This window comes from Branchiostoma lanceolatum, chromosome 9, assembly GCF_035083965.1.
Source record: "Branchiostoma lanceolatum isolate klBraLanc5 chromosome 9, klBraLanc5.hap2, whole genome shotgun sequence".
Classification (NCBI taxonomy): domain Eukaryota; kingdom Metazoa; phylum Chordata; class Leptocardii; order Amphioxiformes; family Branchiostomatidae; genus Branchiostoma; species Branchiostoma lanceolatum.
The window spans coordinates 8,996,385-9,009,080 of NC_089730.1; the positions used below are offsets into that span (position 1 = coordinate 8,996,385).

The 12,696-nt window shown below is 40.3% G+C and overlaps 3 protein-coding genes and 1 long non-coding RNA gene across 7 annotated transcripts; 1 reads left to right on the forward strand and 3 right to left on the reverse strand.

Moving 5' to 3' along the window:
- Nucleotides 1-182: 182 nt before the first annotated feature.
- On the reverse strand, nucleotides 183-4,685 carry LOC136441891 (coiled-coil alpha-helical rod protein 1-like). The gene is made up of 10 exons (XM_066438435.1): nucleotides 4,567-4,685; nucleotides 4,066-4,195; nucleotides 3,629-3,662; nucleotides 3,166-3,259; nucleotides 2,787-2,944; nucleotides 2,170-2,345; nucleotides 1,521-1,656; nucleotides 1,128-1,235; nucleotides 697-837; nucleotides 183-404 (listed from the first exon to the last, which is right to left on the reverse strand). Exons 1-10 carry the CDS (start codon nucleotides 4,622-4,624, stop codon nucleotides 183-185), a joined length of 1,257 nt encoding a protein of 418 aa, XP_066294532.1. The 5' UTR covers nucleotides 4,625-4,685.
- On the forward strand, nucleotides 3,311-9,871 carry LOC136441893 (kynurenine formamidase-like). 4 transcript variants are annotated; one of them, XM_066438437.1, is made up of 13 exons: nucleotides 3,311-3,325; nucleotides 4,816-4,865; nucleotides 5,433-5,482; nucleotides 5,610-5,700; nucleotides 6,163-6,267; nucleotides 6,567-6,615; nucleotides 6,957-7,042; nucleotides 7,387-7,459; nucleotides 7,874-7,977; nucleotides 8,134-8,212; nucleotides 8,614-8,749; nucleotides 9,070-9,174; nucleotides 9,440-9,871. In XM_066438437.1, exons 3-13 carry the CDS (start codon nucleotides 5,462-5,464, stop codon nucleotides 9,467-9,469), a joined length of 879 nt encoding a protein of 292 aa, XP_066294534.1. In that variant the 5' UTR covers nucleotides 3,311-3,325; nucleotides 4,816-4,865; nucleotides 5,433-5,461; the 3' UTR covers nucleotides 9,470-9,871. The 4 variants fall into 4 exon arrangements, with proteins under 4 accessions (XP_066294534.1, XP_066294535.1, XP_066294536.1 ...); XM_066438438.1 differs by lacking the exons at nucleotides 3,311-3,325; nucleotides 4,816-4,865 and adding an exon at nucleotides 4,874-4,910; XM_066438439.1 differs by lacking the exons at nucleotides 3,311-3,325; nucleotides 4,816-4,865 and adding an exon at nucleotides 4,898-4,975.
- A 60-nt stretch (nucleotides 9,872-9,931) lies between these two features.
- Nucleotides 9,932-11,280, reverse strand: LOC136441892 (uncharacterized protein DDB_G0280205-like). Its single transcript, XM_066438436.1, has 2 exons — nucleotides 10,418-11,280; nucleotides 9,932-10,237 (listed from the first exon to the last, which is right to left on the reverse strand). Exons 1-2 carry the CDS (start codon nucleotides 11,261-11,263, stop codon nucleotides 9,932-9,934), a joined length of 1,152 nt encoding a protein of 383 aa, XP_066294533.1. The 5' UTR covers nucleotides 11,264-11,280.
- Nucleotides 11,281-11,623: 343 nt separating this feature from the next.
- On the reverse strand, nucleotides 11,624-12,420 carry LOC136441256 (uncharacterized). The gene is made up of 3 exons (XR_010756870.1): nucleotides 12,291-12,420; nucleotides 11,913-11,980; nucleotides 11,624-11,671 (listed from the first exon to the last, which is right to left on the reverse strand). It is a non-coding gene; the product is annotated as an uncharacterized lncRNA (long non-coding RNA).
- Between the last annotated feature and the right edge of the window lie 276 nt (nucleotides 12,421-12,696).

Genomic DNA, 12,696 nt, shown 5'->3' on the forward strand with positions numbered 1-12,696 from the left:
CCACCTACTGACCAGTCTGACTGGTCCAGACCTTTAAGCCTTGTAGTCAAGGCGTTGGGTTTGTGCAATGGCAGCCCGGGTTTGATTATTGGGAGCCAGAAGACTGTACTACTCGACTCATGTGTTTCACAATGACAATTAAATGGGCTCCACCCTGAGGTGTCACTAAAAAATATCAAAAATCACCTTTTGGTGAGGTCACACAGCTGACCGGTAGCAGCCACCTGTGTGTCCAGTTTGTCCTGTAGGCTGACCGCTGTGTTCTGGGCGGAGGTGACCTCCCCCTGTAGGGTCTGTACCCGTGTTCTCTCCATCTGCAGCTCGGCTGTCCTGTCTGCCAGCATGTGGGACAGCACCTCGCTGTGACTGGTGATGCTGTTCAGCTGGTCCTCTAGATCAGCAATCTGACACACAAGATATTGACTGGTGTAGACTTCATTACATTTAACACATCTGAATTAACTTTACACGACTTTCCTTCACTCCACCCAGGTGTAAAAACCTGACTTCGGTTGGGGAGGTAAAAGGCAGTACAATCCACTGCCCCTATGGCCTCAAATTCAAAAAGGCTATGGGACTACCTTTTACCTTTTACTGAATGCCTAGATGAAATGACAATTTGATGACATTCCAGCCAAATCTATACAAGTCTACCAGCTGATGTCTACATATATATAGAACTTCGTATCACCCTACCTTTTGATTGTAGTTGGCAATGTCTTTCTTGTGCACTATTTCCTGTGACATTAGCTGTACCATGAGGGCATACACCTTCTCTCTCCACCGAGTCAGCAGGCTGTTCATTCTCTTGTTCAAGTCACTGCCATCTGACTTGCTCTGGGAGGGGGAAGAAAAATGGTACAGTATATGATATATGCACAAGTCTTTTGTGTCTTTAGGTACTTTTAAATGGTTTGAGTCTTCCCTTGTGTTGGTAATCAGTGGTAGAAATGAAGCAATACACAATATCATTGTCCTAACCGATGAATACTTCAATCTATTTATTGAGTGTACATGTCCAAAGAGTTATCATCGAATACCTAAAACACAGTAATGCATTGATGTACAATGTATATTCAAATCAAATATCATAAATGTACTTCTAATCTGTGGTGAAGGAAACATACCTTTGTGATGTCTGCCTCTTGTATGCTGAGGATGTCTGTGAAGGAAGCTAGCCTCACGTTCAGCAACTGTTCAGTAGATTGTAAGTTCTCAACTTGTAGTTCCAGATCCTGCATCACAAAGAGATGATAAAAATTAAATTAAGCTTTCATTTGTTACAACATATTAAGCTACATTGTCTTTTCTTTTCCACCACCATTACAATGAAATTGTAATGCCATGCCTCAAATGTTCTCTACTTCTGTGGACGATTGTGCTACCTTGTCTGAAGACAGGTATTTTTTCAGCATTTTTGTGTACTTTTTACAGTTCATAATCTTTGCATCTTCAATGTTGCCTATACAAGTTATTCAATCCTCTAATACATGACATTGTATAATTCTATCCGTCATTACCTTTATCCTCTGCAGTTTATCTCCCCTCTCCTGTTTCCACTGTTCTGCAGCCTGCCTCTCTGTCTCCATCTGTTCAAGATGAACCTTCAGCTGAGACACCAGGCTTCTGGAGGACTGCAACTCATCAGCTGTGGTCCTGGTATGTTAGAATATCAAGAAGTTATTCTGAAGTCTAATTTCTGGACTTTGCTCCCTCGATATACAATTAGATAATTCAGTGAGCCCAAAACAAACAACACATAATAGTAGCGAGTGTAGCTAGTCCAGTGATTGACCCTGCCTCTGGAGTTCGAATCCGGGCTGTCTTGCTCACCTGACATGCACGCTACTGGAAAGGGTTGCAGTCCTTTTGACGGGACGTTAAGCTGTGGTCCACTGTTCACTGTACTGTCAACAAGAGGTAGGAATTTTCCCAGTACAACCAATACATAAATACTGTACATAGCGTCTGTCTTCTTTGTAATGACCAGTAAAAGAGTAGCCCAACTATTCATTGAGTAAATTTGAGCTAAACTGATTTGAGATCACTTTCACTCACTCACTCAATCACTTTCACATATCAATAAAACATGATTTTCTGGACACTGCTGACAATAAACTAATGATTCATCATTAAGGAAATATACACTGCATGTATGCATGAATGTACCTGACTTTCTCCTGAAGTTCTTCCCTCTCCAGGGCAGACCTGTATATCTGGTCCTCTAACTCAGCCAGCCTCTGCTCATAGTCAGACCTGTTCTCCTCAAGCTGGTTCTGTAGACTTGACAGTGATGACGTGGCTCCTCTGAGCTCTTCTTCATGGGTTACTTTGATCTTGTGCAACTGTGAAAATAGATACTATCATTGTTGCCAAAAAGAATTAGTTTGTAACTCTTATCTTATTAAGTGGCTAGAACCTAACAGTTGTTTCCATTTGAATAACCCCTGAAGTGTTATGTAAATCTGCATTTTCAAATTTGAAGTGGCTTATGCATTAGTAGGGTTTATCTGATCAGCTCTGATGATTTCATGCTAAAAGCATTGTAAAATCTACAGAAAACACAGGATGCAATGCATGCACCTGTCACTTGTAAACTCTGAGTGGGGGTAACATAGTACCATAGTACAGTACGCAGCTGTATTTTTTCAGGACTACGAAAACGCAACACTCTTTTTGAGAAGAGTACATGTAGGGGTGACCCAGCAGTGTGCTTGGCCAAACTTGGGACATAACAGGCTCTTAGTCTTACGTTCTCTCCCATCGACCAATGACATGTACTGTACCTCATCTTGATGTTTCCTCTGTGCATCCTCCAGTCTCCTCCTGGCCTGCACAGCTGCATCCTCCACCTGTCTGTCCTTAGCTGACACCTGCTGCTGCAGCACCTGCACCTCTCTACTGTGTTCTACCTTCAACGCTGTCAGCTCAGCCTTTAGGTGGACTACAAACAGAAAACACAACTTATATCAGGAATTCGAAGTAGATTCATTTAACATGATTTTTACTTTTAACTTATATACAGATCCAACTTTCAACAGAGGTATCTAATTGTTATTGCTCACTTCTAGCAAGGATGCTAGGCTAGTACAGTGGCAAAAATTAAACAAACAAAACACTGGACAAAGATAACATTTCAAACTTTAAAGACAGGAGTTCCCCTACCGATGTCGTTTATCTGTTTGTCTATGATTCCTTGCAGGTGTCTTGTGGTTTCCTCATTTCCTGATTTGTGTAAATCAACCCTGGCTCTGATTTCCTGGGGACAAACAGAACACATGTGGCAGATTTCTTCTTGTGATATACAAGTACTGTACATGTACAGGTACATGCACATACTTTAAGGACATGTATAAAGTGTAAGCATTTGTGGTTTAATCTAAATACAGTATCATGGAAGCATATATGGTTCAAATACACAGATTATATGCTACACGACTTCAACATAAAATCATGACAATACAGTTCTAGTAACTTCTACCTATCAGTTTTGTTACCATTTCCATTCATCTATTGATTTCTTTCTTACTTAGACATTTTTGCCAAGATCAGATATAGAGATGAGATGAGTTAACTCACTAATCTACTAACTAGTAATATAACTTGTTGGAATTATGTTTCTACATACCTCTCCAGTTGGTATTACAGCTGTTCTGGCTTGTCTGTATAAATAAAATCAACACAAAATTATGACACAGTATGACAAAAAAATCTGAAAAGATTTTGAAGCAAGTATATAGAGTTTCGTTGTACCAAGGGGGTTAAGAAATCTATTTTCTAACCTCCTTGGTAAACCTCCTTGGTTGTACCACACATCTTTATGGAGTGTCCAGACCTAAACACTTTTGTTTTGAATATGTAAGCCCATTCATAATTTCGACTATGCATGTACAGTGTCAAAGGTAAAGTCCCATGAGACGTAAACAAAACCCGTCTGAACGTTGTTATGCAAATCTAGACAATGTCGGGACAAGAATTGTTTACAAGCCAGCGGCCTTCACCTTTGACACTACACATGCGTAGTCGGAATTACCAATGGGCTTAGTTATAGACAAAAGACCAGACCTGAGTTGTTGGTTTTCTGTTCGGAGGTCCAGCACATCCCTGGTTAACTTCCTGACTTGTGTCCATGAGTCCTCTACTGGAGGGGTCTCAAAGTGAGACGGTGGGACAAGCTGGGGAGCATCCCTGGCTCCTGGGGCAAAACACAAATGTGTAGGTACTAGTCACTGTTTAGAAAGGTTAGAAGTACTGTCAACCTGTTTAACATCTTAGAAACGAGTAGGCAGAGACAGGAAACGTTACAAATAAGGGGATAAATGTTTTAGGGTATATGAACATACGTAACATTTTATAGTAGAAGGCACATAAGTAACATTAGTTGTCAGTAAAACTAGAAGGACACGAACTCTATTTTTCATGCCCCCCTCCCCCAACACTTCACGTTAGCATCTAAATATCCTTTATAGAAAGCCACATAGTCACTTTCACATGACTCTGTAATAGATCTACAGTTACTAAAATCTTGATATAAAGTTGGGCACCCTAAGATACTTGTTAAGTTACCTTGTGTAGGTTGTTTTGGAATAGAGAACGCCTCCGGAGGATTCAAATCAGCCGCCATCTTGAGGATGGACTGTACCACTTACAGTGGGGTCACCATTCATATGATCTAACCTTAAATAAGAATAAGACCATTTGGAATAAACCCCTGACTTTTGTCTTAAGTATTTCTCATAAATGCTTATCATGAATGTTATGCTTAACTAATTTATCTTTGCAGCCTTTGTATGATTATGTGTAATTCCCTTTCAGATAATGTGGTCACCCACAGGACGGAAGTTTGACAGCAGTGCATTATTTGGGTCCGTAGGTCACGTTAACGTTGTTGTGTTCTCACAACTTATCAGGTACTAACGTTAGTAGTTGAACCAAGGAGGTTGAACTAGACCTTCGTACTATCCCGATTATCCTAGTAGGTGGAAGTGATACTGGTTCGAATTGGTCGGTTTCTGATGAAAAGTGTAATTCAGGAAGTTTGGAGTAAGGTGTCGTGATTGTTTTGCTGTTGACCTAGTTGTTTTAAGTCGGTCTAACCTCCTTGGGACAAGGCCAGCTTATCCCAATAACCTCCTTGGCTTGGTCTCTAACTTTCATTTTCAGGCCCTTCATGATCAGGACAGGCCTAGACTCAGATCAAGGCATGTAATATTTCTAAGGTAGAGATCATGTGAATGCGTTAATGCGTACAGTGGCAAATGGCAGTGGCATACTGAACTTTGATCCCCTAATGAAGGATCTAATCCCAAGCAGATGTGTTGATCTGGCTTCGAATTCCTCTTCATTGGAGTCTTTCCCCAAATTACTGTGACCTCCCCCCTCCTCCAGTGTTATAAGGTTTTACATTGCCTTGAATATTCTCATCACCACAGATCTACAGACTTGTGGATAATCATCAAAAATGACAGCTATTGAAAAAGAGGTAAAAAATAAATTTATGACATGTGTTTTTGTCTCGAGTTTCAAATTCCATTGAAAAGTAAACCCAGGCACCAGTCAGCGTAATCGCGTGAACTAATCTGTGGTTTATATCTGTTGTGACTTATCAGGACCTGGACTACCAGTACTCGCCCAGTCGCTGGTCCCACCGGTTTGACGCAGAGGCAGTGGTACAGGACCATGTCCGCGTGGTACAAACTGGTAGGTTTGATAATCTGCCCTAGTTCTGTTCACAGTGACATGATGCCTGGACAGTGAACAATAACTTATAGGATAAGGCTACTACTTGAAAAAGCATCATGCTTCACCTCAAATGAGGATGCCTTGAAACGAAACAAAGGATAAGGCACTTTATAAGACTAAATTCCTCTCTCCACCCAGATGTCAAATGGGTACCTAACTTCAGTTGATGAGGTAAAAGAGAGATAGGCTCCACCTTCCAATATCAAGCCCTAGACACAATGGATAACAACCCACTGTCCCTATATATACGGCCTCAAAAAGCTTATGGGACTACCATTACCTTTACCTATTAACGTTATTATCATATTGTTATTAATGACCAATCGTTATCGCTCTCTCTGGTACAATTGAATTGAATCCTTATGTTGACACAACTTCATCTAACATATAATGTCCTGGTACATTGTGTTGTTTACACAGAGACAGACAAAGCCAGGGCTCAGCTACAGTGTGAGCTGGATGTACCCTATGGAGACAGGGAAGGGGACAAACTGGACATTTATAAACCTGACAACTGCAGGAGTGGTGGGTATATGTCTTACATTGTATGAAACAGCAATTATCATGAACTTTTAACAGAATCAACAAAGAAGGCTGTAACATAATTACCTGTCTATCTTGGTCTCTGTCTAAACTCTAAGTTTATTAAAATGAATAAGATCCATACATGTGTTAGATACATGTACATGTAGTCATATTTCTGTGCAATCAAATTGAGGGATAAACTTACATACAGAGTAAATGTAGGGACATTGTGTTGCCATTATTGACACAACGTGTATTCAATGTATTGATAGTTACAAGGTACACTTTCATTTGTTCAGATGCCCCCATATTTGTATACATCCATGGAGGATACTGGCAGTTTTTAAGGTAAGTCTATATTTTGTATAGGATTCTATTAGACCTATAAATGTAGGAATGTATAAAGGTTATCTTAAATCAGTTTGAATGGAGCTCTAGAAAAAATATTTATTCATTTATCAAATATTCTAGCAACAACTCATTGTTATGTCTTTCAAGCCACTTATTACAAAATTCTTATTTGATATGTCAACATGGTTCTGGCACGAATAGCCTTCGCGTGAATTTGCATATATCAACATGAACTTGTGTGTATCATACATTTATATCATAGTCAGAATGTTGTCAATGGTAAAATACAAGGTGCAAGCCAGAGAATGCATATTAACCCATTTCCTTGTGCCCACTAGTAAAGATCAGTCAGGGTTCACGGCCATCCCACTGACAGTAGCAGGTGTTATGGTAGTGGCTGTGGGCTATGATATTGCACCGAAAGGTTTGTACAATATTGTTGACTCCAATAACCATGAATGAATAAGTTGCCAAGCCTTTGAACAGCAAATCTGGGATATGCAAGTTGAATGGAGTGCATGGATGAAGAGACAGTCTATCTTTTATTTATTTTTTATTCATATTGGTTTGGCTGTTCAGCACACTCAGCCTGAGGGCTGCCCAACTAGCCTGTTGCCTGTCTATCTTGATTGTACATGTACATCAAATTTACTGTTAACAATGATCTATCAAAGGTTGCATTCTCCTTATCACTAATTGATTATCAGTAATAAGAAAATAGTCACAAAATCCTTGAAGTGCTATATTCAATGACTACCCCACCTGCAGGAACAATAGATGTGATGGTGGACCAGGTCAGAAGGGCTGTCTCATTCTTGAGTGAAAAATTTCCCTCGTCAAGGTATACACCACTTGCATGTACCTCTTTGTCCTAAATTCTAGTTAGGGTAATGGTACTCTGATGAGAAGTCCCAATCCTGGACCATGATTCAAGTCCTAATCTAATCACTGGAGCTGCCACATGATGTAAGATTGTTTACCCCTTGTGTAACACTGCTTGCTTCATGTTCAGAAGATTAACATTTCTCAAGATCATTAAAGAACCTTACTAGTAGCATTGCAATTGTCTGTCATGTTAGTCATTCCTTAACACTGGTGCACTATACATGATGTTGTTTTAAGGTCCGACCTTTATATATTTGTGTGTGCTTTACATCCGTTATGTTGGCAGCTATTTTATACAGAAATATTCCAAGAGAAGTACATGAATGTGCTTCTATGTACTACATGTAGCACCCTTGTTGTTGTATTGCAGCGGTCTGTACATATGTGGCCACTCTGCTGGGGGTCACCTGGGTGCCATGGTCCTGTCTAGTGACTGGTCAAAAGTCAGGGATGGTCGGGTGCCTACTATCAAAGGTGACATCAGTTGGTATTCTCCAATCCTATGTTATCAAAGGCTTTGGTGTTTATAGTGTGCTACATTAGATAACTGTAATTTCAGGATCAGAGCGTGCATAAGTGGCCTTTCTGTTTTTATTGTCATGACTGTCATTTTCTTTTCTTTTTTTGCAGGTGCCTTTCTTGTGTCTGGGGTGTACGACTTAACACCGCTTGTCAAGACGTATGTAAATGAACCCCTGAAGATGACAGAGTAAGTATGACAAGTCATGTTAAACATGTTAAAGTTTACCCTGCTGGTCAGATGATGTCCAAGTTATAACCTTCCCAGCATGTGATTTTGAACATTAACATACAGGTTACTTTTAATTTGTGACACCTTATCCTCAATACTTTTGATACTGTACACAATGTTTACGTTTGCTTTTTTCACGGTGACCTCATCACTGCATTCTTAAAACCACTGCAAAAATGCTTGTTTAATATCTTCTGCCCTTATGCACTATTGTCTCAACCACGAACACTCCATTTTCTCCTTTACCACGAAATGACATCACCGTGAACTTAGATGCATTTACTGTTACTGCAGCTCTTATAACCCATTGACTACTTTATTGGTTACTTGACTGACGATTGCTTGTTTGTGGTTGTTAGGGAGGATGCCCGGAGGAACTCTCCCTGTCTATTTAGTGCTGCTGTTGTGAAAAACCATCCCAAGTGCAAGGTCCTGGTGGTGTTTGGAGAGCACGACGCTCCTGAGTTTCACAGGCAGTCAAAGGAGTATACCGAGGTTAGGAACATTTGGATCAGTTTCATACTTATTTGTAAAGGAATATGTTTACTTGGATCTCATCAGTTTCATACTTATTTGTAAAGGAATATGTTTACTTGGATCTCATCAGTTTCATACTTATTTGTAAAGGAATATGTTTACTTTTCATTCAATTCATAAAAATGTTTCTTTTTCAAATAATTTTCTTTTATTTATGGAATGTAGTAAAGAAGTAACATTTTAAAATTTGTACCTGCCTATGTTTTGAATAAGCATGAGACAAACATTTGAGCATCTATTATGCTGAATCACTGAGTCTGACCTAATGTTACAAACAGCAGTTGAAAGGACTCGGTATGGAGGTGTCCTGTGTGGAGATCCCAGACACTGATCACTTCAATGTGGTACATAATCTCGCAGAAGAACAGTACCAACTTACAAAGGTATGGGCATATGTCTCATTGTTTAACATTTGCATTGTTAGAAATTAGTAGATATTATGTACTTATTGGTCACATATATATATATAATAAACTCATTACATTGTATTTTGCCATGGGCTAAAAAGGTGTAATACTGCATGATATTTCATATTTTTTTGTAAATGTAGGTAATTCAGGCTGCAAAGTAGAGTAGAAAATTTCCATATAGTATGAAAAGTATGTTGTACATTTTATCTGTTTAATCACATTTTTGCTTGTTTTTCAGATGGTAATTGAGGAAATGTTGTCTTCTTAACAAGATGCTGAACAGATGTTACTGTGATAGAATAGGGTAGAAAAAATTTAATTTGTTAATAGATGTAGGATGTTGTATATGTGAATAATATTAAAACATTTATCAAACATTAGCATTCAAGAAGTACAGTGCCAAACTTGTATTGGATTTTGCCAAAGCAATATTGTGTGAATAAAAGCAGTAGCTACATGTAACATGCCTAGGCTTAAAGTGGGCAATATCTCGAAGATCCTAAGTAATTTTTAGATGCTGTACATCATACAAATGTGACAAACCAAGTATTTCTTCATATGATATCTGACTATACTTTCAGTGACTGGAAACACCATATATATATATGATAGAGATAACATTATCAAATGTCAAGCTGCTGCCGCAAAATAAAATGTAAATTCTATCATGCACATGGTATTCAATCATTGTCTGGTGTAGAGTGACTGTCACTGTTTTTGTCACAAGCAACTACTTCAGGGAAGAAGACTGTTTTTCAATAGGATATACATCAGAAGAAGCCATTGCAGCATCAGCAGTAGTCTTGCTTACAACTCCTTCGGACATCTCATTGTTTCCCTTGCCTGTTGTGGTAGTGAACTGCACATTGGTATCCTTCATTGTGGTTTTACTGATTTCAATGCTACTCCTACTCTCTTGATCAGATCTCTTGTTATCGGACGAGCTGTCTGACTCTGAGTCACTGGACCACACAGAGTGTTGGAGTTTTGTAGTCCTCTTTGTTGTGTCCTTTGACAAGACATTGTCGGCAGTTCCCTGAAAATACACATGTTGCAATCCACGAATTGAGTCTCTCATCCATAAGCTAATGCCAATTGTTTTATAAAGGAATATACTTTTTTTGATAACAAATGCAAATATTGTAGAGTAAAATTGAAGTTACACCGGACTAATCTGTAGTAAATGACGTCATTGGTCGTCCGAAAAGCACCTCACCTTTTCGATAGCAGAGGTAGCTTCACAAGGGTCATGGGAAGATGGATTCTGGAGACCGGAGATACCAGAACTCTCACTTTCAAGTTTGTCGCCAAGGTCCTTGTTCTTGGCCTTGTCAGCTCCCGTTACCGACTGTTGCGTGGTTCTATTAGGCCCCGGGCCTTTATCCGACACAGGTGAGATGGTACAGGTGTTTGGCATCGGTTGGGCAGGAGTAGGCTTCGGTAGAGTTGACTGGGACAGAGGGGGAACAGTCAGACTGGTATCTGGCTTCTTATTCCCTGTCCTCTTGACGGGATTCTGCAATGTCTTCAACCATTGGACGACAAGTCTGCGGCGATGTTCGGACGTCCGTGACTGTGTTCGTGCAGTTGCAGATATGGGAGGACGTTTAGCAGAGCTGCTAATGGGCACCTTTGGCAATGCAGCCGTCAACGGGGCAGGGCGCTTGACAGATCTGGTATCAGATTTCGCTTGCGATGTTGTCAGATTTATGGCCGTTCTTTTGGCTACCTGCGTGTCAACACGCCTCTGTGAAGTTATCTTCTCTAGTCCATCAGAACCCCTGGATTCCTCCAAAGGAATGGTGGATGTCTTGGCTTCAACTGGAGTACTCTGACTACTGGGGAAGTTCTTGTCAATGACAGTGGACTTCGTCTTGCCAAGGAGCTCTTTAGCCTCCTTCGTCTTGCTAAGTGTCTTCTCCTTCTTGGCGACGTACATTTTGTACGTCCTATTAGCGTCATACTTCAGCTTGGCCTTAAGCTTGTCTTGGTGGCTTCTGTTTTCCTTGAGTTCACGGTCCAGTTTAGCACAAAATTCAGACCAAACGGCATAAGGTTTCATGCTGGAACTGGTTTCAAGACCACCATCGGTTGTCGTCCCTTCTAAGCTGACACGTGCTGCGTTCTGCTTGGATGTGGTCCCTTCCTCGCTATCTTCGTCAGTAGAAGATGTTAAAGGGATGAACTGACAAGATTTAAACGTAATCTTAGGTGGGGAAAGTTCGGTGTCTTTCACAGTAGAGGGGTTTTGACCATCGCGCTCTGAGGGCGAGTAAGAGGAAGTCATGCTACTTGAAGTGGACTCCTTCCGGCCGGTTCGATGCCTCTTCTTGTGACGCTTTCGACGTCTTGAGTAGGGTCGCCACTCATCTGCAGAGGAGTCGTCTGAGGCCGCGTCATTGGATCTGTGAGCCGATCGTGCTTTTGTCTTGTCATCCTTGAAATCTATTGTTAGGTTGGATACGTTTTTCTGTAAAAATAAGATATGTTAGAAAGGAATTGCATCAACTATTCGGTATTCCTATAGCTTATACAGTTAGCCACCTCGATTTTTGTGTGCTCGGATTTCCAAAAAGAAATATAAGCTCTTTCCTTTTAAGTCCGACCTCAGATAGTTCTTGTTTAAACTGGTGTACAATTACAAATTTACAATGGTCCTCATCAAAACCCTCAGATCAAAAAAGCAACTGAAACAAGACAAGTATACTTACTCTTCCATTATCCTCTTGTGTTGCTTGTGTTTCGGTGCGTTCGTCCACCACGGGAAGAGGACTTACACCTGCACAACAGTGATTCCCAGTGACAACTGACAAGTAAGGACGTTTGATAAATCAACTCCATTTCAGGCTCATTATGGCTTGTATGTACATATACATACATATTAAAGATACAGACGAATCCACAAATTCCTCAAATACGTGCTTTTGTCCAAACAGACGAGTAGATCCGGAGATTCTCAGTTTTGAAACGCTTTGTGACAGAAAAATGACGAAAGTTCAGATCGGGTCTTGTCAGTTATCATGTCACAGTCAAGTGGACAACAAGAATGTTTTGCTGATTTTGAAGAAGAAACCAAAAACAAAGATTACCTGTCTCTTCTGTACGTTGTGTTGTTACGTTGTTGCCGTGATCGTATCTCCGTTTTGTTAACGTTTTCGCCAAAGTAGCAGCCTCATTCGCCCAGCGAGAGGAATACTTTTTCTGTTTAACCGATCGTGGCATCTCCGCTCAGCACTACTTCGTAAATGTTAAAAGAGTTGCACTTGAAAGATGCGCGTTTTGTGTCGAATTTCGAACTTGTGTTCATGTTTCTCAATCATCGTCAAGGGCAACGTGAATACTGTGTTCTCGAACATTACAAATCAGGACAATGCCGTTCCACGACTTTATATAGCCATAAAAGAATATGACAATACCAAGTTCCGACTTCCGCCACTTCTTTGCCGTAGAAAGGACAGACGCGCAGCTGGAGATGGTTGGAAGATGGTTACATGC

Coding starts and splice junctions, on each gene's coding strand:
- LOC136441893 (XM_066438437.1), top strand. CDS start 5,462: ATGACAGCTATTGAAAAAGAG. Junction 6,616..6,956: donor GGATACTGGCAGTTTTTAAG/GTAAGTCTATAT, acceptor TGTGCCCACTAG/TAAAGATCAGTCAGGGTTCA. Junction 7,043..7,386: donor CTATGATATTGCACCGAAAG/GTTTGTACAATA, acceptor CCCCACCTGCAG/GAACAATAGATGTGATGGTG.
- LOC136441891 (XM_066438435.1), bottom strand. CDS start 4,624: ATGGCGGCTGATTTGAATCCTCCGGAGGCGTTCTCTATTCCAAAACAA. Junction 3,663..4,065: donor ACAGAAAACCAACAACTCAG/GTCTGGTCTTTT, acceptor TTATTTATACAG/ACAAGCCAGAACAGCTGTAA. Junction 2,945..3,165: donor CAAACAGATAAACGACATCG/GTAGGGGAACTC, acceptor TTCTGTTTGTAG/TCCACCTAAAGGCTGAGCTG.
- LOC136441892 (XM_066438436.1), bottom strand. CDS start 11,263: ATGAAACCTTATGCCGTTTGGTCTGAATTTTGTGCTAAACTGGACCGT. Junction 10,238..10,417: donor CTACCTCTGCTATCGAAAAG/GTGAGGTGCTTT, acceptor GTGTATTTTCAG/GGAACTGCCGACAATGTCTT.